Consider the following 27,648-nt stretch of genomic DNA (forward strand, 5'->3'; position numbering starts at 1 on the left):
AAAAAAACAACAACAACATACATACACACATAAACAAACAGAAAAGGGGAAGAAGAATATATTAATAACACCCATACATATCCGCAGCATAAATAAACCAATTAAAATGCAAAATTATTGTAATCATCAGCAAAGGTTAAATTATTCAAACTACAAAACATATAAAGGCAAAACATATCCCAGAATTACATACAACAAACATACATTATTGGAGCCATTATTTAGAGTGGAATGGAAAATGGAATTGAAATTAAAGCAAAAAACCAAAACAAAAAAAAACATTTCAAACATGCAATTATTTTTGCGAAAGGGCATACACTGAAGAACGTATGTGTTTCTCAAATTCCCAACAATATATTCTTGCATTATAATAATACTTATAAAACAAAAAAAAAAACACTTATGAAGCAAAACTTGATTACAGGAAAAAATTGTTAATAGCATAAAAAATAAAAACTAAAAAAACAAAAAGAAACATTTATAATAATGATTAGTTCATTATTGTTAACTAAGGCACACACTCTCTACTTTTAATTGACTAAAAAAACAAAAAAAAAACAGGAGAAAGCAGCAGAAGAAGAGACAAATTGAGGATCAAGCAAAATGTGCAAAAAAGAGAAAGAAAAAATATCAAGCGAAACTATTTCGTGATTTTAGAGACAAATATTTCGCTGATGACAATTTGAAGCAATCATTTTTTAAACAACAACAAATAAATAAATAACAAAAACAAAAACAAAGAATGAACGTTAAAGGGAGGCAAAACCGTATATCTATATATAAATAAATTATATATCTATATATAAATATACATACATATATATTAAATTAATTATTATGTACACTTGTATTTAATTGTATTTGAAATATTTAGTAAATTTTTTGCGCAAGTTACAACAAATTAATAAAACTAAACAAATAAAATACGAAATGAAAAAAAAAAACAATACTAAAACAGAATGAGGAGAACGCACGTTGACGGGTTAACAGCGGATAGTATGGATAGTAGGGACTATTTGTAACATAAGGGATAAATTAATTATGTGCATGTGTGTGTATAAAAATAGCTCAAAACAACATCAACAACTGCAACAAGAACAATTTCAAATGAATTTTTACTTATTAATGTGTATGTGTATGTAAGAAAAAAGAATGATTAATGACAATTTGTTGAAAACTTGTAAATTTGCAAAGGAAAAATACGTGTAAGAAAAGCAATTTTAATGGTGCCTTAAAAACCAAACCAAGCAAATTTTCTTCTTGCCCCACAGAAGTCGACGAGACTCGATAACAATACCGATAGCACACAGACATTGGTCTGTGTATTATTATTATTATTATTATGATGATATATGGCATGAGAGTTTTCATATTCCTTCCGACACTTCCACAGAGTTTCTCACTCAAAACTTTCCCCGCTTCGGCATTGTTAAGAGCTGCTTGCCCACAAAGAGCTGGCAATGTGATTTGTTTGTATGTATATGAATATATTTTAGTTAAATATACTTGTGTGAGAATGCATATTAGCCTTTCGACATGCAGAACTTATCCCTTTTAGCGACATCTGACCCACAATTGCTCAAAGCTATTCGAGTTTCAACAACCAAAACGATAAAACAAAACCAATCAAGATCAACATCCAATGTGTGTAGAGTTGCCCGTTATAGTACTTGAGAAAAATATAAATAAAATTAAAAACAAAAATAATATATTATGTATTTACATGGTAAATTTATGTAATAAACTTAGCTGCAAGTAGTATTTGAGTAAAAGATAAAGAAAAACAAAAAAAGATTAAAACACCGAAAACCGAAACATTATCCGGAATATAAGCAATTAGCAAAAACAAAATAAGCAAAAACACATATATAAATGTTTCTCTCAGTGTAATTACAAATCACTTGAATGTATTTGCTCACAATTTTACAATATGTGTCAAAAAGAAAATGAAGAAAATTCTACGAAAATTTGTAGAAGCAAAAAAAAAAAGCATTTAAGGCACTTGAATGGGTAGGAATGGAACGGCTATAAAAGACAATTGTTAAAAGGCAAATATAGGAAAAGATAAAACAAAAAACATATTTATATACATATACATATAAAAAGAAGATTGAATGGAAGCTTATTATTAAGGTATTTTAGATATTCTTATTTAATATCCAAATGAATGAAACGTGAACGGAAAACAAAAACATTATACGAGATGAATTTTTAATTTAGACAACATATAAAACGGCAACGTGTTAGGAACCACAGCGGTATAATCGGGTTGAAGTAAGAAATATGCAAATTTATTAACTAAATATTGGTGTTAGAAAATGTTAAGCAAACAAATAAGAAAAATAAAAACACTTTAACTGGCAAAAAAACTCATGAGTAATACGAAAATCATACGCAATGACACTAGCTGAAAAAGGCTAATAAAATGAAATTAAATTTAAACTTATAAAATTTTTTCTGAAATATGTAGGCTTAGGTCGAGAGAAGAGTTTTTGGCATAAGTTCATGAAGTGCATTTTTAATTTTGGGAATGGGTTCAGTAAAATTTTTAAATTTGGTAAATGTAAGTTGATGTTATCAAAATTTGTGTATTTTAAAGAACGTTTTCAAATTCAGAGATATATTTTCAATTTGTTGACAAGCTTTAATATAGACTTCGGTCTAAACTTTTATTATTTATTTATTTTATCAACATTTATTTGATATATATTTTTGAGATTTCCGTGCAAGCTTTTGTTGTAAAAAAAATTTATGTGCTATACTCTTTTGAAAGATTTTGAAAAAGCTTTCCTTAAATAGAAGAAGCTTTTAAATCTGCTCAACTCTCGCGCTGGCCCACAAATTGGTTTATTCCCACCTTTCAGCCAATGTCATTGCAACATATGCTTAGCCTTTAAACATGACTAGATGCTAGGAATATCATATGAGCAAAGTTTTGTGTTTCTTCAGATATATATATATATATATATATATATATATATATATATATATATATATATATATATATATATATATATATATATATATATATATTAGTTGAAAATATAGAAATGAACGGATTTCTCTATACAGAATTTTGGTGAATTGAGCATTTTCTCGATTTCAAGCTCTCCGTTTATGCGCATAAAGATATTCATATATATGTGTATATATATATTATTCGTATACCATTTTGTTGCAGCATTATATCGAATGGTTCAATGCCAGATAGAAAAAGTAACTACGTGTATTCCAATTCATCAAAGCAATTGAAAAAGGAAAATAGAGGGCGATTTCCAAGTTGCCAGTAAATACATATACGAAACAGCTAAGGTTTCTCTGAAATTAAATAATAATAAAAATGAAAGGAAAAACATTTAACCAATAAATTATATAGAACAAAGGATTAACTACATACATACATACAAACATACATACATAAATACATACACATATGTATACACACGCAGACACATACATAGAATGCACTCTCCAACACGTTCATTGGACAGACAATATCTCTAGAGAATTGGAATTGGAATTGTAATTGGCAAAAAAAAATAAAAATAAAAAAAAATAGTTAATGCACATAGCACACATATGCGACTTACAAACTGTTTATTATTGTACTTGTATATGTGTAAAAATTATTACAAATAAATTATAACAATTCACTATATAAAGACAATTGCATTTCCGATGAAACAATTTGAAGTATTCGTAAAAATAAAAAACATAGCAAATGGGATAATTAGTTAATAAGTGTCTCTCAATCTGTCTTTTATTTGAAAAAGAATGAAAATGCAGAGTAAAAATTGATAAAACTGAACAATTGGGATCAACTTATATTTAAAATATAAGATTAAATTATAATAAAACAAAAAAAACCAAAAAAGAAAAGAAAAAAGAAACAAAATACAAACATAACTATGCCCCAGCATTAGTTGTTGCTATCTATAACTTAACTAGTTGCTGACAACCATTTAAGTACTTATGTATTGCATAATTGTGCCAAAAGACACCAACAAACAACAACAACAACAACAACTCTTCAACCACTAATAACAAAACCAACAACTGGCCAAATGTTTTTCTTAAAGCAACAACAACTAGAAGAAGAAGAACAACAAGAAAACAAAGTAAAGTTTTTGCTTATTTTTGGGGGAACAACACATAGGAATTATACGAATTTCAACAAAACGCAAATTTATGTGAATTCATTTGAAAGCCAACAACACAGCTAAGACAGCTATTTAAACGTTAATATTGCGCTAAAAGGAGCTTATTTAAAAACAAACCAAAACAGAAAACAGCAACAACAACACAAACAAGCAACAAATATAAAAACAAACTATATATGAAAAAAAAACAATCAGAGAGAAGCTAAAACACAAAAAAAAAACTGGAAAACTAGCTTCAGTTTTGCATAATATTTACGAAGTGGCTGTACTTTTAGTTGAACTATTATAAATTATGTATATACATATATATATTATTATATTATATATATATAAACTTATATATGTATATTTTGAATTTCTGTATATATATACTTATTTCAAAACGCGTGCCAAAACCCATTCTTAAGTTAACTAAGAATGCTGGAGTCGGTCACAGCCGACTGCTTAATACTCGTTCACAGTTTTAACTGAGTGCTTGATGGATTTAAATGTCAATATATTATAAATGTGTCAATGGGAGGAATACATATATAATTTCTTGTTCTCAAATTAGATCCTTGGTGATTCTAGCTTGAAAACTGCGGAGGATTGAGGTTTTATTTTATATCCTTTATCAATCTAAAGAGCAAGTATTTTGCCAGCTCTCCATAGGATGCAAATTCATAATTCTTTATCAATCCAAAGATCATTTTATTATTTTATATAAATATTTTCCATATTACCAACCCTTCTTGGAATGTAAATTTCGAATTCTTTATTAATCGCACAGTTCAAGTCTTTAGCTAACAGCGATATTCCCTGCTTGCAATAGTATTTCAAGAATTTCCACACTAAATCAGACTTTGACAAAACATGAGTATATATTTTAAGTCTCTATTTTTAACTAAGTCATGATGACATGTGACCAATTTACTCTATTTACTGCGTGAACGAGTTTATGAATTTTAATACATTTAATAATTTTCAATTTCATGTTGAATATATTTAAAAAAATCTCTCTAATTGTTGCATACTTTTGAGGCAAATGTAAATTTTACCTTCTTTTCAAATGTATTTTTCTTTTAACTTAACCTAATACACAGTCCTATAATAATAAAGCGAGAAAATATTTGAAAAATATAAAATTAAATAAAAAGAAAAACAAATACCATATTTACAAGTTGTAGAAAACTGCAAGGCAATCATAAAACTAGAGCTTCAATAATAAATAAAATGAACAACAAATGACAAGAAATTAAATTGGAAACAATTTTGAAATATTTGTATGTACGGCTAGAAGAAAAGCGGAATACAAATAAATAGTTGAATGTTTTTGGACAAATATATATGTAAGCCAATGGAGGATATTTGCGTTATTATTGTGGTGAAATATATGACAAAAACAAAGAACACAAAAGTAAAGAAGAAACAAAAACCAAAAACTAAACTAAAAGTTAGTGCCAATTTGTAGTGCAAATTTTTGTTTGCCTATTTTGGTTTGAGACGATTTTTTACGTTTATGTTTGGAATTGTATTCGAAAAGGAAACACACACACACACACAAGAAAAACAGTTGGTTTCAGAACCACCAATTTTTGGGAATTTTTCAAAAGCATTTTGAAACATTAATAGTTAATATAAAGTAAATGAAACTATTTAGAAAACAGCACCGCTTCGTTTTTTTGATGTGTATAGAAAAAAGCAAAACGCAATGAGAATTCAATTCAATTGGAAAAAAATACTAACCCAGAAAAAGTAGTTATAGAGCTCTAGAGCTCGAGTCAACGTTTCTTTCTGTTCATAGTACAGACAACACACGCAAGAAGAAGAAAAATAATATATAGTAACTCTTTATAGAAAATACTCTTCTTTTTGTATAAGGCAAACAGAGACAGAGACGGATGAGGGGTAAAAAAAAACTGGATATGAAATGATCGTAGGATCTTTAGAATAAATTGAAATATTTGAGAGCAGCACTGAAACATTTTTAGACTACGATAATGGATAAAAGAATGTAAACGGAACGGTATTCGAGCGAACGATAATTAAATTAAAACTTGTTTATCTGTGTACAACAATAATATTTAAAAATACTTCTTAAATGTGTACTATCACTCTATACAAAAGTAAAACCAGATAAAAAGACACTTAAAATTGCATTGCATAGATACAGGACTAGATTGAGCCGATCTGTGGGCGGATTCAAGTCGGATTCAAAGCTGTTAAATGTGGTTTTAATTAGTTGTGAGTTGATTGACACGGCAAAGTGTTAATGGAAACTGCAAAATGTTAGACGACGCTGCCAAGCGGCCCACAGAAGATGGCTCACACACACACGAACAGACTCACACACTCAGACATATATACACAAGAATACTTGCAAACATATTTGTTAAGCACTTAACATACCAAAACAAAAACAAAAACATAATCACAACAAAGTTTAAACAACCATTTAAAGAAAAAATAAAAAACTACATACAATAAGCAACGGTAAAAAAGCGATATTAATAAAAAAATCATTGCGAAATGTACAACAACAAAATGGTAAATGAAAAAATGAAATGAAAATAATACAAAAAAAAGCAAACATTATTTACAATATATTTACAATTCTATAAAAAATTATATTTAAAAATATTTACATATTACATATATATATATACTATATATGTATATGGACAAATACAAATCATCAAGTGTATGCGCGCTGGAGCGAGAGCTTGTGCGGAATGCATACACACACACACACACACACAAGCACTAACATCGTTATACACACACTCACACACACACACACTCACATACATGTGCAATAAAAAAGCGAGACACAAAGTTAAGTGCATTATAATTGAATTTATAGATTTAAAAGGAAAAAGAATAGAAGAAGATAAAGTGAAGAAAAACAAAGAAATGTTCAAGCTATTAAGTGAATTATTTAAACCGATTATTATAATGATTAATATAACAGTGCATATGTATTTATTCACTAATCATATAAACATCATAATACATATAAATATATATATTTATATATATATAAAAGAAAATATATATACTGCAAGTTTATTTCGTTGAGATTCAACTACGTATCATACTTAAGTCAGTTACACTGCATATACCATCATATCATCATCTATATACACCCACAACACACACACACACACACACACGTATATTGCAAATTTAGCCAAGTCAGAAAGAAATTTTAAAGAAAACCAAATACAAAGCTAAATGTATTGCGTTCTCGAACTAAATGTGTTTTGAGTCAAATTTTTACTTCAAATACAAGAAAAACAAAACAAAAAAAAATATTTAAAAAAAAACCAAGCAGTAAATAGCAAAACAAAAAGAACACTGAGAATATTTGGGGATACTTTCTATATATGTATTGGGTGTGAAACAACATGGAAACATGGAAACAAAACAAAACAAAAAGTAAAACAGAATTAAACACAATTTTTGAATTCATTAAATAAAGGTATGTGTTTAGATATATTCAAAACAAAATAAAAACAGATGTTTCATTTACAAAAGTGCACCGTAAGTGTATTGAAGTGTTCTCTCTCAATTGTTATTTTATTGGTTTTTTTTATTAATTTTGAAATTTACAATTAAATATTGTAGGCTGTTTTTTTTATAGTTACACAAGCTTAAATTATAATAAAACAAAGAAACACATTTTAGGCATCAATGAGTTGTACTATAATGGAAAGAAAATTCAATGACATTGATGTTGTTTAAATATGATTTCTGCTTGACAATTTTCACCATCATCGGCTTTGAAGACTAATGCAACAAAGACTCTGCCAGTCCATAACAGTTCCGACAAAAGCTTGTGGATTGATTATCCTTATTTCAAATGCGACAATTCAACACTTTGGAAGCTTTGCTTATAAATGTCAAACTAAACTCAATAGAAAACAATTATTTTCTCTTAATTTGGCTATCAAATAGCCAGGCAGTGTTGACAGCTCAATGTTGTGAGCCACTAAAATAACACTTATTATAGCTGGAACTTAAAAGGTAAGTAACATTCAGTAAAAGGTGTAGCCCACCCCATATAGTATTTATATATTCTTGATCAGGTTAAAGAGTCGAGTTGTTTGTATGTTTTATATACTTCCTTTCTCCTGCGTTCCTCATGAGAAATCCTGGACAACTTAATATCAAATATATGCAGAATCTCCTATCTACTTCAGTTTTTTCAGCATATCTAGATATATATGTAGAATATTCATAAGCGTATTTGACAGTCGACCATTAACTTTTTATGCTAACTTGTTCATTATGCAAGAGAGATAATTCCTAAGAACTCATATATGCATTTTGCTGTATTTCCCATTTTCAGTTTTAGTTGACATTTAGCGACTGCAGCTCATTTGCATTGCAATTACATTTTTCATTGAACTACCGCAACAGTTTTTGTATTGAAATATAACCAGTTTGTCTCGAGTGCGCCATGGCATAAAAACGCTTCATGCCAATTTGATAATTGAATTGGCACTTCACGTAGTTAACCGTGAATGTTAACCCATTTGATTGCCCTACACCTATATCCATAACGAACCCAAGGCCATGGCTTATTGTTATAGTTTATTTAAAAAACTAAAATCTATTTATTATTCAGTTTTCAAGATCGTATTCCGCGAGTCATGAACCATTCATGAAATAAACGAAGTGAAAAAAATTATTAAACATAAAAAAATGAGAAAAAAATACTTTGTTTCATTCATAAACAAAACATTAAGAGAGCGAAGAGAGACAGAGAGAGATGAAATGTGAGAGATCTGCCAAGGTATAGAGAGAGAGAGAGAGAGGGAGAAATAGAGAGAGAGGAAGGGAGAGACTAAGAGAGGGAGCAATGTTTGCATTTATAAACAGATTGCCTACTACAACATTTTATAACGTACTATTAGCATTTTTGATTGGAATAGGTGATAGTCGTTGCGGTCTGCGATTTGTTAACACAGCTGATTACGTCGATAAGGCAGCTAGCGGGCATGACTATTGTACATTACGCCAAAAGCACGTGTAAAGCTACAGTGCGAAGCGCAAGCAATTGAGGGACAGGCTAATAAACCAAAAGCTGTGTCTTCCCATAAGGAAAAGCCCATTTCCACCTCATTGTTAGTTTAAGTACTTGACAGACACAAAAGTAATTAAGTCATGATCAACTATGTCTCCGGCTCTAAACCGGTTCGCTGTAACAATCGTATCGCATCTCTCTGAGAAGTGTCAGTGCAATTAACAATTTGCAATTAGCAGTTAGTTGGAGCTCGAAAAATGTTTATAAATTGCGGTGCCCGTGTAGTTTGTATTTATTTCTTTTAAAAGCTTGATAAAAATAGATCAGATTTTTGTTTTGGAAAGAACACGCGGGCAGCACGTGAACACTATGAAATATGTTTGAAATAAATGCAAAACATGTCAATCCGAAAAGCGAAACACATAAATATTAATGGAATGCTGTAAACTATTTGACTGCGATTGCTCTTTATATATATATGTATATATGTAATTATATTTATCTATATGTATATTTTTATTTATATAAAGCTTACAATGTAATTAAAAATATGATTTATAGTGACAATTTAAACAAATTATTATATTTCAATTTAATTAATTCACATCAATTTAAATTTAGCACAATTTTTAAAATATTTCTGAATTATAAATAATACAAACCAATAAAAAAATATTTATTTATTTTAAATACAAGTGTAATATATTACCTCATAAATTAAAAAGTTTGTTCATTCAAATCAATTGAAAATGTGCCCTTAAATTTGTGCTTCAAAAATAATTAGCAAAATAAAATTAAAATTTATATAAAATTAAAAAAGTATATTTAAAAGTATATTTACTTAAATATATAATATATAATAGGAAAATATAAATTTAATTATGTTACTTTTATTATATGTTGTGGTTTGTCTTATTCATTTGTGGTTTATGTAAAATAAAAAATGTAATTTAAACAAATACAAATTAAATTTATTAGTTCTGCTTATGTAAAATAAATATTATTTATTTATTTTGTTGTTTACGTAAAATAAATAAATACAATTATATATTACATCTTCAAGTATTCGACTATCTTATCATATATTTTTTAGTTTTAGATCTTATAAATTATTTGTATTGCCTTATAAATAAATGGGTTTTTTCTTATCGACGAAAATTCTATTAAAGAAAATATATATTTTATAATTATATAAAAAGTAAGGAAGTAAAATACTTTAGTTTACTTTACTTTTATATATAAATATTTTTTAATGTTTTTTTTTTTAAATTACTTAAGATTTTGGCTTAATCGAAAAAATCTGTTAAAAAAATAATTTTGAATATATTCCTAAAAGAAAAACTCACAAATTATATTTAAAAGTTTAGTACGCATAGTGAATAGTATTTTCAAGTGTCTCAAAAATCTTAATAAATTATTTATATTAACACATTAATTACACTTTTATTCTTATCGAGTGTGCGTGAACGTGATTATCTTTGATTGCAATCACGATAGGCTTAAGCACAGTTATATGAAACTGAGCAATCTAATCAATGCAGAGAGTGCCGATTTCTAGATTCGAAAAGCTAGTCTGTCAGGACAGGGCCTAATGAGAGCCAACTTAAGCAATTAGCCCGAGTCTAAAGAGAGACAGAGAGAGAGATACACACGAAGAGAGGGAGAGAGGGCGAAAGTCGTAGACTGAGTCAATCATTGGGCGATCGCCCTGTAGCTGTGAACCGACGTTCGCAGTGTGTCTCGTGTTTTCGTGCCGTGAACAACGTAAGAGTTGTTCGCATTTAAAAATAAACTTGGCAAAAATAAGAAGAAAGCGAGAAGCATTAAATACACACGCGTATAAATAAACACGAAATAGTTCATTAATTGTGCACAAATTTGCGAAAACAACTCAATTCAATGACGGTCACCGAGGAGTCGCCACCTCCGACCATCAGCCAAATGGAGGTGGTCGCCCAATCAAATGGCGCCGATCCGGAGGACATAACACTCGATGCTATACTGACGCACATTGGACAGTTCGGTCGCTTTCAGTTGTTCATCTTCCTGCTGATCTGCTTGCCAATGATGTTCCATGCCATGTTCTCCGTGACTTACGTCTTCACGGCTGGAACTGTGATGCACAGGTGAACTTTACTTAAAGTTAGTGAGTTAGTCGGCGGCAAGTCACGAACGTAACTCTTCGAATCAACAGATGTAACATTACAGAGTGCGATGGGCCGAGCAGCCGATATGAGGAGCCCTGGACAGAGTTCAGCATACCAAAGAATGGCAAGGATATGGACAAGTGCCGTCGCTATGAGAACACAGAGCTCTCCACCTGGAATCAAACTTCGAATATTTGCCTAGCCGATAAGTACAACAAGGATAACGCCGAGCGCTGTGCTAACAACGATTTCCTTTTCCGCGATCAAGAATTCACTATTTCCAATGACGTGAGTATCAAAGTTCAGTTTTGCGATTAACCACGTCAGCGAGACGACGATGGGGGCCCCAGCACTTATCAGTTATAAGTCCAGGGCCCATTATAAACACCAGACTCTCGGCAAGCATGGACTTTGATAATAAGTCATCCGATTTTCTGCACATGTCAGTGATCCAAGCAAGACTTGAGCCATGCTGGCTAAATCGCCAACTCGCTAATTCGTCGACAACTATTTGGCAATCTAATCACAAGTTCATTGACTACGCCAGCCCCTAGCTGCCTGCTGTCACCTTTGATCAGCTACCCTCGCAGAGGGGCCTACATAACTGTATAACTGTAAAATGCACGATAAGAGCGGGCCAGACAGCTGCAAGTCTTACAGCGCTCATTAAACACTTGTTCAAATCTAATTGAAATCGGGTAGGCTAAGTGGCTATCAGTATCTATTTAAACCCAGCACTTAGAAGTCGTATATATTTGAAAGCTATTTGTTTTTGTTAAGTTATTAGTTATAAATTTTAAGAACATTTAGTTATCTGTGTCACTAAAACAAGTTTTCTTAATTTGGGATTTGTCTGGTTTTTCTTTCAATTAATTATTTTTATTGATTTATAAGCGTGAAAAACAGACTTTAGATCATAATCGCAGAGCTTAAAGTGAGTTGAAAGAATAAGTTACTTAAAAAACAGCTATAGGGCGATTGGTTTGAAATGCTATTACTTTTAATTAACTAATTATATAATTATATATATATATATATTATATTTATATGTATATATCTTTGTTTTACTTACTTTAACTTTGGCTTATTATTTAGGCTTTTAGTTGCACTTCATTTATTTCAGTTGAATATTAAAATATTTGTTTATATGATTCTGGAGTAAAAACAGCTGAAACAGAATTGATAAAACTTCGTAAGCTTCCGAGTATTTCTAGCAAAGAGAGTATATAGGTTTGATGCTATCAAATTTAAATTATTTTCTCAGCTTCTGATTTCGTGTACAGTTTGTTGTGTGTGCCCTCGTAGGCTGTCACAAATAGTTAATTTTTCTACTTTTTGTAACGTAAATGCTTTTATTTATGGCCCTTTTAAAGTTAGAGAAACGTGACAAATGTTCATATCTAACTATTATATATACAGATATAGTTTAGCTCATAGGGGGCATAGCAAATCGAGACTGTTTTACAGCCTAAGCCACAACTACTCTATAGATTGACAAAAAATTATTTGTTTACGTTTTTAAGCCGCGTGACGAATGTTTGTAGACCGTCTCTAAATTCCAGAGAGTTTATTTAGGATCAAGGGCATTCGGAAGTCGGCAATTCGTTAATTGTAGGAGCTTAATAATACTATTGTTAGAGTAGAGCCTAGAGTTGTTTACCTCAATTAGCTGCTGATAACCTCAGCGTCTTATCACTCAACTTATTGGCCTTGATAAACGTAAGATAAATGTGCCACAAGCCGTAGACAGAGTCCCGTCCGAAGCTCAGTTTTCAGGGCCACCGGCAATTGCAGCATTCGTAAATAACGAATCTAGATTAGATATGCAAATGGAAGCGAGCCACATAAATAGCAGATTATCAGATGAATAAACGACTCAAGTGGATAAGTGACCTGCCAAATGAAGCCATTGTAATGCCAATTTGTTGCATTGAAACTTTTTCATTAAGCGAGACAGATCAGAAAGGATAAGTTAACTCAACTATTTTTATTTATTTTTATTTAACTATTTTTAACTATTTTTAATTCGCTTCTATAGTTTGGCATTTACTGCGATGATGAGTGGAAGTTGTCACTGGTCGGCACCATCAACAATCTGGGACAGTTCTTTGGCATACCCCTGGGGGGCTTTGTGGCTGATCGGTATGTGTGAAAGTTTTCCATTGTCACCTTTTCCCTTGCTCATTTCGAATCATTTACAGCTATGGACGCAGCTTCTCGATTGCATTGGGCGGCATTTTGGGCGCCGTGCTGGGCATTGTGCGTTCGTATTCGCCCAACTATATTTGGTTTCTGATCTTTGAGTTCTTGGACAATCTGACCAGCAGCACCCTCTACTCCACGTGCTTTGTCATTGGCATTGAGCTGGTGGGTCCGAAACGTCGGGTGCTCGCCTGCAGCGTTATAACCATATTCTATGCCGTCGGCGAAGTGGCTTTGGCCATGTTTGCCAAGTCCTTTCAAAACTGGCGCGATTTGCTGCGCATCACCTATGGGCCATCGTTGATACTGTTGGCCTACTTCTGGATACTGCCCGAGAGCGTTCGCTGGCTGCTCAGCGTCGGCAAGGAGGAGCGTGCCCGCGGCATACTGCGTCGGGCAGCCAAAGTGAACAAACGCAAGTTGTCGGAGAGTGCGCTGGACAAGCTGGTCATAGCCAATCGAGACAAGCTGCAGCAGTCGGAGGAGAGTAAATTTCCCATTCGCGAGGCTTTCAGCAACTTTAAATGGCGCATAGCCAACTGTTCCCTGTGCTGGATCGTCCATGTGCTGGTCTACTATGGACTGAGCTTGAATGTTGTGCTCCTGGATGGCGACAAGTACAACAACTTCGCTTATATTGCGCTTGTCGAGATTCCCGGCTTCTTTATGCCGTTGCTCATCATGGATCGCTTTGGCAGACGCTACTCGTTGTGTGGCCTCATGCTGTTGAGTGGCCTCTGCTGCATTGGCACCATCTTCGCTGGGGGTGAACAGCAAACGTTGCAGCTGGTGCTCTTCCTGGTGGGCAAGCTGACCATCACTGCCAGCTTCCAGGTGCTCTATTTCTTTGCCTCGGAGATCTTTCCCACCAGCCTGAGGAACAGCCTGCTCAGCTTTTGCTCCATGATGGGCAGATTTGGCTCTATGCTGGCGCCGCAGACGCCGCTGCTGGTAACTAAATGCTGTTCACATTTCGCACATTCTATTTTAACTCAATTATTTTCTATTTTAGGCCAAGTATTATGCAAGCGCTCCCGCCATTCTCTTTGCTTGCGCTGCCATCTTCAGCGGCTGCCTCACTCTCTTCTTCCCCGAGACCACAAACCTCGTGCTGCCCACCACGGTCAAGGAGGCGCATGCCATAGGTGTCAAGAAGCCACCAAAGGATCAGAATATCAACCTACCCGCATAATAGCCTTACTACAATAAGCTCCTTTTAGCTGTAAGACAACCACGAGACAGTTCAAAGACACAACTTTGCATTATATATCATTTATACTTATTCCCATATATAAATATCTCTATATCTTTTTTTTTTTTGTGAATATGATTAATATTATTAAGTAACAATTAAAACACACTGCATTCGCTCCTCAGATCAGAGCTTTACATTTATCTTTAAATATGTTAAATGCCACCTAATTTAACAGAACTGCTTGGCATATGGTTGGTCTTTGACTATTCCATATAGCATCATATATAGACGGATAAATCTACACAATATAAGAAATGCCTATTGCCATGATCTTAACTTGAATGTACATATTTTTCTTGCAGCCAAACAAACATAGTTTTCTAGTAGTCCGAAAGCCTCGAACTTTTCCTCTGACAAAGGCAATCATAGCTTCGAAAGAGTTGTTAGATTTTTATATGGGATACAAATATTCTATAAAATAATATTGGAATTTTATTGATTCGTGTAAACTATTTAATAATTATTTCAAATATATTGTATACTAGAAAATCTTCAACTTAAAACTGCAAACAAAAATTAAACTTAAAACTTAACTTAACTGGTTCGACATGGCACACAGATCGGAATGATTTATCTGACGTGAGTAAGCTTAGCTGTGCTTAAATATCAACATTATTTATAATAATACTTTCATAGCATTGTTTCGTATCTATGGCAAAGCTTTTAGTGTATCGTTTAATTTATTTGCGTAAAGAACTTGGTAATAGAATGGTTAGCCGAGCTGGAATTTAAGGTACTATTTAGCTTCGTGTTGGCAGGCGGTGGCGTTGCTTTTTTGTTCGTTGAGGTAATTATGGTGCGCACTTCTAGTTGATTGAGTTCACGCTGTAGCTTTTTGGCCATATGAAAATCCAAATGCTCCGGCATATCTACAGATTTTACATATGTCTTGCATTCAGCGCAGAGCTCCATGGTTGCATTGCTGCAGCTGGGTGGTGGCTCTAGCGGCTGCTTGGGCGCCAAGAACTTGGTAATGCTATTGACAGGCTTCGCAGCTGATGTAGTCGTTGGTGTTGCTCCGCTAGCCTTTTTAGCTTTCTTTGCATGCACAGGTTTGGTTGTGGGTGAGGCAGCTGATGTATTAGTGGCATTCAATCGACTACGCTGTGCATCTTCGCGCTGTTCAGCGCGTAGCTGTCGATTTAATTGCTGGGCAAAGTGATGATCGCGATGGGTTTGCAGTGCCTTGACATCGTCGGGTATTTGGGCGCCACACTCATCACATTTGACAAAGCTTATAAGGTCTGCACGCAGCTCGGGTTGAGCGTACTCAGCATAAGTGCTTGTAAAGTTACTGGTTGTCGCTGCTTCGTTGGCCTTTGCTTGCTCGAATTTACGCTTTGATGTGGAGGGCTGTTCTGGTGGCGGCAGAGCCTCAACTTCTTGCTGTGGATTATTATTGCTTGACTCGATCTCATCCAGCTCGGCAGCCAAGTCATGCATTTCAGTGGAATCGTTGGATTCAGATGTCTTATTTGATTGCTGCACATCTTTCTTAACTTCTTTTTGCTGCTGCAGATACTTGGCAAAGAAGCTCTCTTTAAATTCAGGTGGTGTTAAAGTAGGCGCTGCCTTGTCGTCGCTGGACTCTTCTGCAACAGACGCATCGATCAATTTTCGCTTATATGCTTCAAAAATACTTTTCTTAGGTGATGATGTTGTTGCATTAAGTTTCGATTTCTCCCCCGCTAGCTTAGTTATTTTACTTTCCTCTGCTTCCGAATTAGCTACAACTTCTGCAGACTTTTCAACCACTTTCAATTTTTCCTTTACATTTTCTTCTTTGTTTGCTTGAAGGTAATTCGCAAAGAAACTCTTCATCTTGCCTTCTTCCGTTTGCTTCGCCTTTTGTTCCACAACTGGCTTTTCCACACACTCCTCCACGCTGATGCGACGCTTCTTGGCAGCCTGATTGGCAAACATTGTCTGCAGGCTATTCTGCGCACTTGATGCCGTTTCGAACTTGCCCACACTGATGCCCAGAAATTTGATGGCATTGTTGAGGGCAGCCTCGCTGCCCGCACGTAAAAAGGTCTTTGTGTTCGTCTTGATCAGCTCTAGAGCATGCTTGGCCAGCGTCTCCTGATCACATTGATTGAGCGGCATGGAACGGGAACTAGCCACTTCTTGGCCATCGATGTCCTGCACGTACTGCACCACCATTTGCTTTGCTTTCCGATTGTTCTCTATGAAATCCTTTTCCAGGCGATCATTTATTTCGCTGGATAGCTCTCCCAGCCAATGCTGCAGTGTCTTGAGGCCTGTTATATTATTGCGGCCAGGAAATTTTTTGCAGCAACCAATGCTCTTGGAGTAAAAACGCGGTGTAACTGCTTCCAGATCAATGCCACGTGCTATGTTGTGCAACCAGGTGCTGTAGGGAATTAGAAATTAAGAGAAATGTTAGTTAAGAGAAATGTGTATAGCTCAGACTTCTTTCTCGTCTTACCCACTCTTCTCGTCCAGCTTGCGCTGCAAGTCCTGCTCGGTGTATTTGAGCACCTGGCCCAAAAACTTAATGCCGAGTGATTCGCACACTGTTTCACCAAATTTACCACCCATTCCCTTGATTTTGCCCACCGGCAGTTGGTCGAAGAGCGGAGGTATCTGTGACAGTGGTAGTATCGTCTGTTTGTTTGGCTTGTTCATGCCCGCTGCAAGCTTTGCAAGTATTTTATTATGCGCAATGCCCGCTGAGCATTCGTAGCCCGTCTCAGCCTTGACCGCTGCACGCACCTCACCCGCAATGCAGGCTCCAATCAATAGACGCAAATCGCTTTGACGCACAGCCGGCAGATCGTTCGGATCGTAGGCAAGAACATAACGTTCATCGTCCACATAGGGATTGGCAAAACGATTTGTTATCTTATTCACATATTCGCCAATATTTTCATAGCCGACTGCATGGCAATTGACTAGCTCCTGGGGCTTCAATGCAAAGGAGCCCTGCAACGCAATTCAGTTAAACTAATATACATGTTTAATATATCTAACTCGTACCGTCTGAAGCCGCTCGACACGTTGATTAACTGTCTCTGTTATGTCCAGATAAGCCTCATCGACAGATGCGCGTTCCAGCAACTGGGTGAAGCGTTGCAGCACATTTGCCACCTCTTTACCGGCATCACGGTATTTGCTCGTGTCGGCCTTTTCCCTGATGTTTGGCACCTTGCACAGGATGATGTCGTGACACAGCTCCTTAGCCTCATCGCCTCGCATATGGCGTGTTACGCCCTTTGCACGCGCCGCATAGTTTACAGCTATGATGCCACCTCCGCGCCAAGGATTGTATTGCACCACTGCCAGGGGCTTGCCTTGATACTCGGGCTGCTGTTTCTCCTCTACTTGACAGAAAAAGCAATCCATGTCCACCAACAAGACCACGCGGTCATATTTGTTCTGCATGCCAACAAAGGCACGCGTAGAGTTACTCATAATCCTTATTTTTTGATAATTTCTTTACATCACTTTGGGAAATCGCGACTTTAATTTCGAAAGCAACAAGCGGTCGGCATCAGCTGGGCGTGCGTGCGAGCGGGATAACCATATAGTACGCAGCGTACTTTAATGCTGCCGTATGGCGCGCTTATCCGAACAGCTGTTTTCTTAGCATCCAGTTTAGTAGTCTAAGTGGCAACGCTATCAAAAAAATGTAAACAGGCGAATTAGTTTTATCCAATTATGTTTTGCCAATCAAAACTTTACATAAATTACTAAAAATGTGTATTTGTGCATTAGAAATCATTTAAAATGTTTCAAAACTCAGTATAAATAAACTGAATAAAGGAGCATAAGGCTTGCAGCCAAACGACGCTACTTCGCCACTTTTTGAATGTACGGGATAAATTGTTTGAATAATTAATGAAGTGGAATAATTATTGAATATAAAGTGTTTTCAATTGTAATTGTAGTTGTTAATAGCTTAGTAGTTTACTATTGCATATTTATAGGTGAAAACCTTTAGTTCCGGCTTATTATATAAATTTTTGGCAAACCGCAGAGCTATTGATTTTTTTCGAATACCGCTTGCTAAATGCAACGCATATACAATACACACAAACACGCACTAACATATACATACACGCCCATTCACACACACACTACCAGATTTATTCATTTGGCTTAATGCACACGCATTCGAGATAATTATCAGAGCAATTATTGATCGGCATTTGACCTGCGAGAGCCCGCTCTCTGAGTGGTCAAAAATAGAATATTTCGTGTCGTGTTTGAATCTATTTCCGGTGTATATTTCAAGTCATGGGTGCGTCATATTCAAAAGTTTTGTTTCTTGACTTCCCCTTGATTTACCTCTAACTTTTTTATATAAGTATGTCAACTTATGGCTTAATTAGGTAAGCTCACGTAGAAGCTGCCCAGCCCAAGTCAAATGGCATTTATATTTATTGCTTGACCAAATACTGTGACAGCGATTTGACTTGGCTTGTTGGGTGAGTTAGCTTAGCGAGTGGCCAGGTATTGTGTATGTATAATTGTGACCTAATTTTGCATTATTAATGGACAGAGGACAGAATGAATGGTAGCAGGAAATAGCAGGTGCAGCACTGACCTGTTGTAATATCTCATGTTATGCCCATCAAAAATCATTTAAGAATTTGTGCCAGTTGTCAACTGTTTAGGGGAGCAGTAAGTTCTGTCCAGCGATGGTATGTTCTCTGGAACTAGGATATAGAGAGGAATTGATATAGAAAAAAAATATAAAAACATATAAATATAATACAATTAAATGTTGTGGAAGATTATGACTTGAAAAAATTTGAATTTGTCATTTATTCTTTTTAATATTTTTTTTTGTTTTTATTTTTAGTTTTTTTTTTAATAAATACTACATTTTGAAAAATAAATTAATATATTAAAAACTTTTTAGGTGTTATAAAAAAATTTAATTTACTTATATTAATTTAAATATTTAAAAAAAAAATCAAAAATTTTGTAAAAAAAAATGTTTATTAAAAATTTAAATTCATAGTAAATATATTTACAAATAAATTGTAAAACTAGAACCCAATTTAGACCGATCTCAAATAGTACTGAAAACAAACATAGCTTTTTTGTATACATGTATGAAAGAAAGAGACAAAGAGAGACGTCTGTAAACCGCGTAGAAATATCAAATGTATTATTAAAATTAATTTAATGTAAACTGTGGTAATCCAAGATGACAAACCCTCTACGACAAACGCACTAACATATAGAAGTGTATGCGATAGAATTACGCTAGAGTCAGCGCTCTGCCTCTCAGCATAAACGCACAATTATGCTAATGGCTGCTGCCCACGAGAACGACAACAACTACTTGAGCGAGCCCCCTGCTAATAGAGAGTAGTCAGTGGCATAGCCAACCCACTCAGACTCAACAATCAGACGGTCGACATCATCGTCACTCTTTAGGGGGCTTTGAGCAGCGAAGCAGCTCAGTCTCTATTGAACGGCGGACGATGAAGTCACTGGGGCGTTATATCGCATTGCAGTGCTCCATTTGATTTGATTGCTTTTAAGTGGTTCGTTTACTTTTGTGCCGCTTGCAGTGAGGACAGCGTCGCCATGGTGAAGATTTTGCAGGCCTATAACTTTGCCAAGCAGCAGACATATGCTCTAAATGGCGACATTTTGGCAGCCACCTTAATTGGCAACAACCGCATTGCCATCAGCAGTGCCGAGCAGTTTATCGAGATCTATGACATAGCTGGCAAGCAGCAGTCACAGCCACAGCCACAGACACTAAACCAGCAGCAGTCAGAGCAGCAGGAATATGGCACGCAGGAGGATCAAACAGGAGATGCTGCATCGCCCACGCCAGCGATTGATGAACGTATGCCGGTTAGGTATACCTTGGCTACAGTTGGCGAGGTGGTGCAGCTTATCTACTGCGAGGCTGGTAAGCATGGCATATATTCATATCATATCATCCTTGAACTTGCTATAATCCCTACCTCCAGGCAAGTACCTGCTCACCCTGGAAAAGGAACAGGCTGGCAGTCCGGTGCATTCGAATAGCACCAGTATAAGCTGCACGTCGAGCAGCAATAGCAACACGGTTTGCTCCGAGGATGACACCAAAATGTTTGTGCGCATCTATGCCAACTTTTGGAAGTTCCCAGATGCCAAGCTGAATGAGCTGCCCATCACCATACGCATTGCCTCGATGACAACGCCCAAGACGCCGCTGATAGAAAGCATCGATGTAATTGAGCTGCCGCTGCGCAGTCCGCCAGATTTGGTGCAGAGCTGCCAAACGTCAGGCAACATTATAGTGAGCAGCAAGGATCGAATCTATCTGTACGAGTACACGCAGTGCGTGCACGAGAACACCCAGCCCAGGTTCTCCTTCATCGATTTTCTGCCCTTCAAGTTCTTCGTACAGCTGAACTTTGTGCCGTTGCGCCTGTGCCTGGCTGAGAATGTCATCGCCTGTTTGAATCATCGCTATTGTGTGGCCTTCAAGGTGGTCGATGCATTGGCCAACAAGGCAACAACCGCTGCTGCAGCAGGTCATGAGCACAGCTGCCTGGACAATGACTATGCGGGCGATGAGCCCTTATCCGAGTCTCTCAGCTTGGGCAGCAAGGCGAGCGCAGCGGCTGTCAGCAGCACGCACAGTCAGCAGAGCTGTGAAAGCGATTCTTTGCAATCGTCCAGCAGCGCCAAGCCTGTGTTGATAAGCGGACCGGGGTTGGTTGGACGCACGCCCCTCGATTTCAATGTGGCGCGATTGGTGAACACGGCCTATGGACGAGAATTTGAGCCAGAGCTGCGATCTCAATGGGACCAGTGCGAGAATGGCAGCAGTCGCTGCGGCGGCCAGGAAGATAACACACAGGAGATAACCATAACGCCACAGCGAGCCTCATATATTAAAATAAAACTTATCAACGAAGCGAAGGCCATGAATGTGAGAGGCATAGGTGCAGGCGGAAACAGTGTGACGGAAGACGTGTCTGTGCAGTACGATATACGAAAACTGCTGCAGATATGCATGAAAACGTCAGATCCACAGTCGCGAGTCTTGGATATACTCAGATGCATGGATTTGAAGGCCATCTATCAGCGCAACAACGAGCAGCAGCCAGAGGAGGATGACGAGTATGACATGGGCAACCAACAGGTGCCCAGTGCCGTGACAACTTTCAAGCATGCCAATCGCCGTACCCTGAAGTCCTCGCAGCATCAGCGCTGTGTGGGACATGCGTTGCTTGTGGCCAGCAGCGTAGATGGCTATTTGTATCAGTTCTGTGCGCAGGGCAAGTGGTACAGCGAGAACGAGAAGCCTGTGGCCAGCTACAGCTTTACAGCTCCTGTGCTGCAGGTGCATGTGAACGATTACGTTATCTATGCCGTCACCTCGGAGTCTGTGGAAACACATACCTCACGCATCGGGCACAAGCTCTTCCACAATCGCTTTGAGTATCCGAGCATTGGCGGACTCTTTCCAGAGGAGTCCTCGCCAGACGTCAGCTCACCCATTGCTGTTATTGGCCTGGCCGCCTTTATGCACGTGCAGTTCGTTTGCGTAAATCGGGAGCAATTGGTGCTCATCACAAATACAGCGCTGGAGCAGCACAAGCGGCGCAGCACTGGTGAGGTTGTCGTGGTGCCTGTCAAACGCAATATTGCAGCCAGATTCCTGGCAGAGGCGAAGGCCAAACACAGCAGCTTGCTGAGAAGCAGCAGTAGCGCCGCCCAATCGTCGGTGGTAAATGAATGGACACTCTACAATCTGGAGGTGCCCAAAGTAGAGCACATTATAGAGGATCTCGAAGGCATAGCCGAATCATATCGTACCGCTAGCAGCTCGAATTTCTACGATTTAATGGAGGAGGCGCATATAATGCTCAGGTTGAGTTTGACCTTGCAGGGCGAACGCCTGAGTGTGGATAGGGAACAGGAGCTGCGTAAAATGTTTGTGGCTAATTGTAGAAAATTGGCCGACTTTTCAATACGGTATGAAAACAGTCATATATACTATATATATATGTAGACCATAATATTTCGTTAACTTTCGACAACAGCTCCAATAAGCAGGAAGTTTACTTGCAAGCAACTGGCTTCTACAAGATGTGCCAACTCCAATTGGTGGACATTTATAACAACTACATTGCAGAGTTCATGGGCAGTGAACAGGTGGTAGAAACGTCGCAGCTGGTTGGTCTCATCTATACCGTAAAACTGTTTCTGTTGAGCCTGGGCACCGATCGGCTCAGGTCTTCGTTTTTGCATCAGACTGTGTCGCCATACTTCACGCCTGCTCGACTGCTGCAGCAGGGCTATAAACAAGTTCCTCTCTCCATGGAATTTCTCAATATGTTCATCAAACATGCACCCGTGGATATACCATCGATAATGCTTAGTTCGCCTGTGGTAGCCGATGCCATGAGCGGAGAGCTGATCAATTATCTTAAGTACTTGACGACGCTGTAAGTGGACCATGCATTACTTATCGAAGTCAGAATGTAATTGTTTAATTGCTATTTGCAGCACACCCGATGAGAATCTGCTGTTAGCTGTCACCGCTTGTCGCATGTCAAATTATCTGCTGGCCCAGGAAATAATTGCTAAGTCCACGCGTCGCACACTGGCTGTGGCGCTGATAAAGCATAAGAACGTGCTCTTTGATGACAGCACTGTTCTCTATCAGCGACGGCAGCAGCCAGAGCAGCAGGCACAGCTCTCCGCTCGTAAACGTTCTCGTCGTGGCACAACACAAACGAAGGGCAAGTCGGGCGGCTGCGCTTCGACGCCTACGCCCAGTGCCATAATTTCCTTCTCGGACTTCTGTGAGACCATTCTGCTGGCGAACGAGCAGCCAGCTCTGATTGAGGCGATTAGCGATGCCTTCATACATGCTCTGTGTATTGAGCACAGCATAACGCTGGACGTGGTGCTGCAGCTGTTTCTCAACTACATCGCCTCGCACATTGGTCAGAAGGGCTATCAGACTTCGCAGAAGGTGCTCGTCAACATCTTGCAAGTATATTACTATGATCTTTACGATGTGAGCTCGTCGCTGCAGCCGCATGAAGTGCGCTCTCAAACACCGCCTCAGCTGGACGACGACTATGACGATGAGTGCAGCAGCTCGAGGGCGCCCTCACTGCACAGTGAGGCGGATGTGCAGTCGTTGTCGAGCTCATGTGCCAGCTCAGCGCCCGATGAGCGTTCGATCAGCGGCCGACAGCAGCGCATTGTATATGACCAGCTGCAGGATCAGCAGGCCGGTTCGCCTTTTCAAAAGCGCAGTTCAAATGCTTCGTTGTCGCAGCTGCAGCCAGACGGTGATGCAGCAGCAATCAATCTAAAAGGTCTCAAAATACTCTTTCGCATGTTCATGGGCCGCTTGAAGGCTCTAAGTGATCTCATTACTGATCTGCAATCCGCCGATGTGGAGCAGCAAAGCAGCCGCGAGGAATTCTTAAATCTGCGCATGGAATGCATTGCATACATGGTTGGTATGGCGCCCAACTATTGCAGCAAGCCAAGCGTGCGACATGTCAGTGAACCACTATCGAACAAGCTAATATTTGTACCCTATATACCCGATTATAAGATAGTAGAGGGCGAGGAATTCGAGCAACACATCAAGGCCTATATACGACCCATTCCATGCTTGCTGGAACGTCCGCAATACTTGAATCGCTTGCCGCCCTTTGAGCGTAGCGACTTTAGCTATCCCAAGAAGGATGAAGGAGAGTTCGAGGTGCGCTTTACGGGCTGGCACAATGAGCTCCTGACTCTGACTCTCAAGATCCAGAGTCTGCTGGCCTCCAGCAAGGTAGATCGCGAGATAATTTCTGAGTTTTTGGCATTCATACAGAAATCGCCGCATCTAATAGGCATCGATAGCTTCTTGGTCATAATATTGCCCAAGAATCTGGCTATTAATTATATGTTGAGCTTCTGTCCCGCCTACTTGTGGCAATATGGCAAGGTAAGAAATGAGTTTTATTTGATATAACTTTTAGTTAACTTTATTTTTTATTTGCTAACAGTCCTGCGGATTTACACCTAAGCATTGGGAGTCGTTGCTGCGTAAGATTCTTAGTAAACAAGAAGCGCTGCCCAATTGGAAATCGCATATTGCAGGTTTGTGGCGGCTTTTAACGTTTAAATAGAGCATTAAACTAACTAAATTTCTCTCATAGAAATACTAAATAATTTGGTAGCAGAGCTGAGCTTCGAGGAGCTACTGCAATGCTTTCCAAGCGAGGTCATCAAGAGCCGGAACACGGCACAATACTTTGCCAAGGAATTTGCTGAAACATGCGTTTTGTACGAGCACGAACAATTGGTGTTTCAGAATCCGGATAAACCGGCGGACAGCAGGGATCACTTACCCATGGACAACATTGATGAGGATAACGTATTTGAGCTGACACTGCGCAAGGCTGTGGCCAAGCAACGCAGCATTGCGCTGCGTTCGATGATTGAGTCGACGGGCACTCAGCTGTTCGACGCCACCAGTAATCCTATGTATAATCTGTAAACACTCTAGTTACAGTCTGGATTGGTCGGAGCATTCCCCTTTTAACTAGTTGGAAAATTATCATACTTGCAAATTTATAAGATTGATTGATATATAACTAGGAACATAGACAAAAAACCAAGTTGTAGTTGCGGCCGACAGCTGCCAATTTACACTGTATCAGTTTATATATATAGCACTATATAACGTATACTTATATGAGAATATTTTTTGTAGAATCTCTAACGATATATTATTATTAGTTCACATTTTGTTTGACACAAATGCAACATTTCGGACGGTATTTACAACTGTGGGTAGATGAAATGATTTACGACTAACTTTTGTAGGTTGTATATTAAAAGTAGGCACTTTTATGCAGTATTCGCTAGCGGCACGCCATATAAAACCAGTTAAAAGCCTGTTAAGTGGTTAGAAAAATCCATAAGTTAACTTCATTTAAGCTGTTATTGAGAACAAATTCTTGAGTTGATTGTTTGTTTTCTAGCACTTGCTTTATATACACTCCAAGTTCTCAGTGCGAGTAAGCTTTAGTAATCTTAAATATGATATTGTATTTGTATTCTTAGCTAAACAGTCTCTCTAAACAAACAACACACTCCAACATCAAGTGATATTTTTTAAATTCTTGCATAAAGTTTAACAATAAAATAACACAAATTGAAAAATGAAAAAGTTTTTGAATTTCAGACTGCTGTGTGTTTATTTCAGTCCTTGGTGCAGAACCAAGACTAAGTATTTGTTTATGTGTTTTATTGTAAGCCTTAGGTTCTAAGGATCAATAATGATTTATGACATTACATTATATGTATCCTAAATATACATAAAAATAAGGTTTTATGACGGTCAAGGGTTCTCTTAAAACTAACATATATATATAGATAGAGACCAGATGGAACATCTGCTTATCATCTGGTCAAGCTGATAAGCATTATCTGATGTAGGGTGAGTTCTGAAGAGCGTCTTTTCTTAGAAGACATGGACTCGAACATAGTCTTTATATTATGTTGGTAAGTTCATTGCATCAGCTTCAGCTACTAAGCAGGAGTGTCGAAGATAATTAAAAATAATAATTGCAAAAGTTATGGAGATCTAACTGCCAGCTTTCTGTTACTGGAGGGCTACTATGTAGATATACTTCACAGGCTATCCGACATTGGCCTGGTACCTCTTCTTTGTGGCTCAAATGACCAGCACAGACAGCTCTATGGTACTCATTTTCTTTGTTTCCCACCAGTTGTCGACCATGGAGCAGGCCTGCGCCCTGGACAGTAATCAGGCGATGAGACACTCGGTTTCAAAAACTGCTGGCTAATCAGTGATAGAGGCAATGTCTGGGCATGTTTGGGTTCAATTGGCTATTGTAAATATTTGACTATCAGATAGCCGCATTGAATGACATGCAAAAATATCAAATTAAATTTATATATTGGAGTCGATTACTATTCGATTCGTATTTGCTATAACAAGATAATTGCCTACAGTGAAAAGTTTTCAATTACTTTTCTGAATTCCTCTTTTAACTAGTTGGAAAATTATCATGTTCTAATTACAGATAGATTTATGAATATTTAATGTTGACAACACAAAAAGTCCGTTGTGATCTGTCTAATTTGTAGCTGTCAGCTTATTTATGTATATAACTTTCAGCGGCCTATGCAAATACAGATATGAGATATCATTGAATATTATTTATAATGATGGGGTACAGAAGCGGTTTGGTCTAACTTGTGTAGCTTGTATTTTACAAATAGTTAGTTTTTTTGCACTATTCACTAAGGTGGGCCACATTAAGACAGTTTAAAACTTGTCAAAAAATTTACAGAGAACAAATGCTTCACTTAGGTTTCGTTGTTAGAAACCTTTGCTAAACAATCTCTCTATCTAATACACATATACAGTTATCAAATAGCTTTTCAATTGCCAGCTAATCTTATCATTTATTATTCATTTGTGTATATCAAAAATCATTTATTATACAAATTGGAAATGAAATTTACTGCTTCCTTAATTAAAGCAGAATCGTGTTTCAATAAATTCTTACCTGATTTATCATACATTCATATATCTTTAATGTTGCCTAATAACTAAAAAAATCTGTTTATAATCTTTACACCTGTACTAAAGTCAAAACAAAATGAGAATTGTAAATTATTTATGATTTATTAATTAAGCCTAAAGTTGCTTAATTGAAACTAGTTGATTTATAAAAGTTGTAATGGAATCTATAGTATCTAATTTGTAATTGTTGTTGATAATAATAAAAAAGGAACGATTCATTTATCTCAGCTGTACGTAGCAGAAAGTTTGGCGGGGCCAAAAATTGTAATTTGGCAATAAAGAGTCAATAATAATCAATTTGTATTGAAGCCATT

The 27,648-nt window shown here is 36.9% G+C and overlaps 3 protein-coding genes across 5 annotated transcripts; 2 read left to right on the forward strand and 1 right to left on the reverse strand.

The window, feature by feature from the left end:
• Positions 1-10,889: 10,889 nt before the first annotated feature.
• LOC111594911 (organic cation transporter protein) lies at positions 10,890-14,808 on the forward strand. Of its 2 annotated transcripts, none has more exons than XM_023308397.2 (5): positions 10,890-11,294; positions 11,363-11,603; positions 13,354-13,457; positions 13,517-14,468; positions 14,530-14,808. In XM_023308397.2, the coding sequence occupies exons 1-5, from the start codon at positions 11,068-11,070 to the stop codon at positions 14,707-14,709; spliced, it is 1,704 nt and encodes a 567-aa protein (XP_023164165.2). In that variant the 5' UTR covers positions 10,890-11,067; the 3' UTR covers positions 14,710-14,808. The 2 variants fall into 2 exon arrangements, with proteins under 2 accessions (XP_023164165.2, XP_030081821.1); XM_030225961.1 differs by having other exon boundaries at positions 11,244-11,310; positions 11,377-11,603.
• Positions 14,809-14,825: 17 nt separating this feature from the next.
• LOC111594910 (DNA polymerase eta) lies at positions 14,826-25,160 on the reverse strand. Its single transcript, XM_030225960.1, has 5 exons — positions 25,125-25,160; positions 19,343-19,454; positions 17,773-18,411; positions 17,222-17,718; positions 14,826-17,146 (listed from the first exon to the last, which is right to left on the reverse strand). The coding sequence occupies exons 3-5, from the start codon at positions 18,205-18,207 to the stop codon at positions 15,448-15,450; spliced, it is 2,631 nt and encodes an 876-aa protein (XP_030081820.1). The 5' UTR covers positions 18,208-18,411; positions 19,343-19,454; positions 25,125-25,160; the 3' UTR covers positions 14,826-15,447.
• Positions 15,281-25,885, forward strand: LOC111599221. Of its 2 annotated transcripts, none has more exons than XM_030225958.1 (7): positions 15,281-15,351; positions 20,322-20,671; positions 20,733-22,734; positions 22,803-23,207; positions 23,269-24,718; positions 24,780-24,873; positions 24,933-25,885. In XM_030225958.1, the coding sequence occupies exons 1-7, from the start codon at positions 15,338-15,340 to the stop codon at positions 25,271-25,273; spliced, it is 4,656 nt and encodes a 1,551-aa protein (XP_030081818.1). In that variant the 5' UTR covers positions 15,281-15,337; the 3' UTR covers positions 25,274-25,885. The 2 variants fall into 2 exon arrangements, with proteins under 2 accessions (XP_030081818.1, XP_030081819.1); XM_030225959.1 differs by lacking the exon at positions 15,281-15,351 and adding an exon at positions 18,422-18,606.
• Positions 25,886-27,648: the final 1,763 nt, after the last annotated feature.

The sequence above is a fragment of the Drosophila hydei genome, unplaced genomic scaffold (assembly GCF_003285905.1).
Source record: "Drosophila hydei strain 15085-1641.00,03,60 unplaced genomic scaffold, DhydRS2 tig00000001-arrow-pilon, whole genome shotgun sequence".
In the NCBI taxonomy this organism is placed as follows: Eukaryota; Metazoa; Arthropoda; class Insecta; order Diptera; family Drosophilidae; genus Drosophila; species Drosophila hydei.

Excerpts from the sequence above, each read along its gene's own strand:
- LOC111594911 (XM_023308397.2), top strand. The coding sequence starts at position 11,068 with ATGACGGTCACCGAGGAGTCGCCACCTCCGACCATCAGCCAAATGGAG. Across the intron at positions 11,295-11,362 it reads GCTGGAACTGTGATGCACAG|ATGTAACATTACAGAGTGCG; the intron begins GTGAACTTTACT and ends TCGAATCAACAG. Across the intron at positions 14,469-14,529 it reads CGCCGCAGACGCCGCTGCTG|GCCAAGTATTATGCAAGCGC; the intron begins GTAACTAAATGC and ends TTTCTATTTTAG.
- LOC111599221 (XM_030225958.1), top strand. Across the intron at positions 20,672-20,732 it reads GCTTATCTACTGCGAGGCTG|GCAAGTACCTGCTCACCCTG; the intron begins GTAAGCATGGCA and ends CCCTACCTCCAG. Across the intron at positions 22,735-22,802 it reads TTGGCCGACTTTTCAATACG|CTCCAATAAGCAGGAAGTTT; the intron begins GTATGAAAACAG and ends TTTCGACAACAG.
- LOC111594910 (XM_030225960.1), bottom strand. The coding sequence starts at position 18,207 with ATGAGTAACTCTACGCGTGCCTTTGTTGGCATGCAGAACAAATATGAC. Across the intron at positions 17,719-17,772 it reads GTGTCGAGCGGCTTCAGACG|GGCTCCTTTGCATTGAAGCC; the intron begins GTACGAGTTAGA and ends ATTGCGTTGCAG. Across the intron at positions 17,147-17,221 it reads AAGCTGGACGAGAAGAGTGG|CACCTGGTTGCACAACATAG; the intron begins GTAAGACGAGAA and ends AATTCCCTACAG.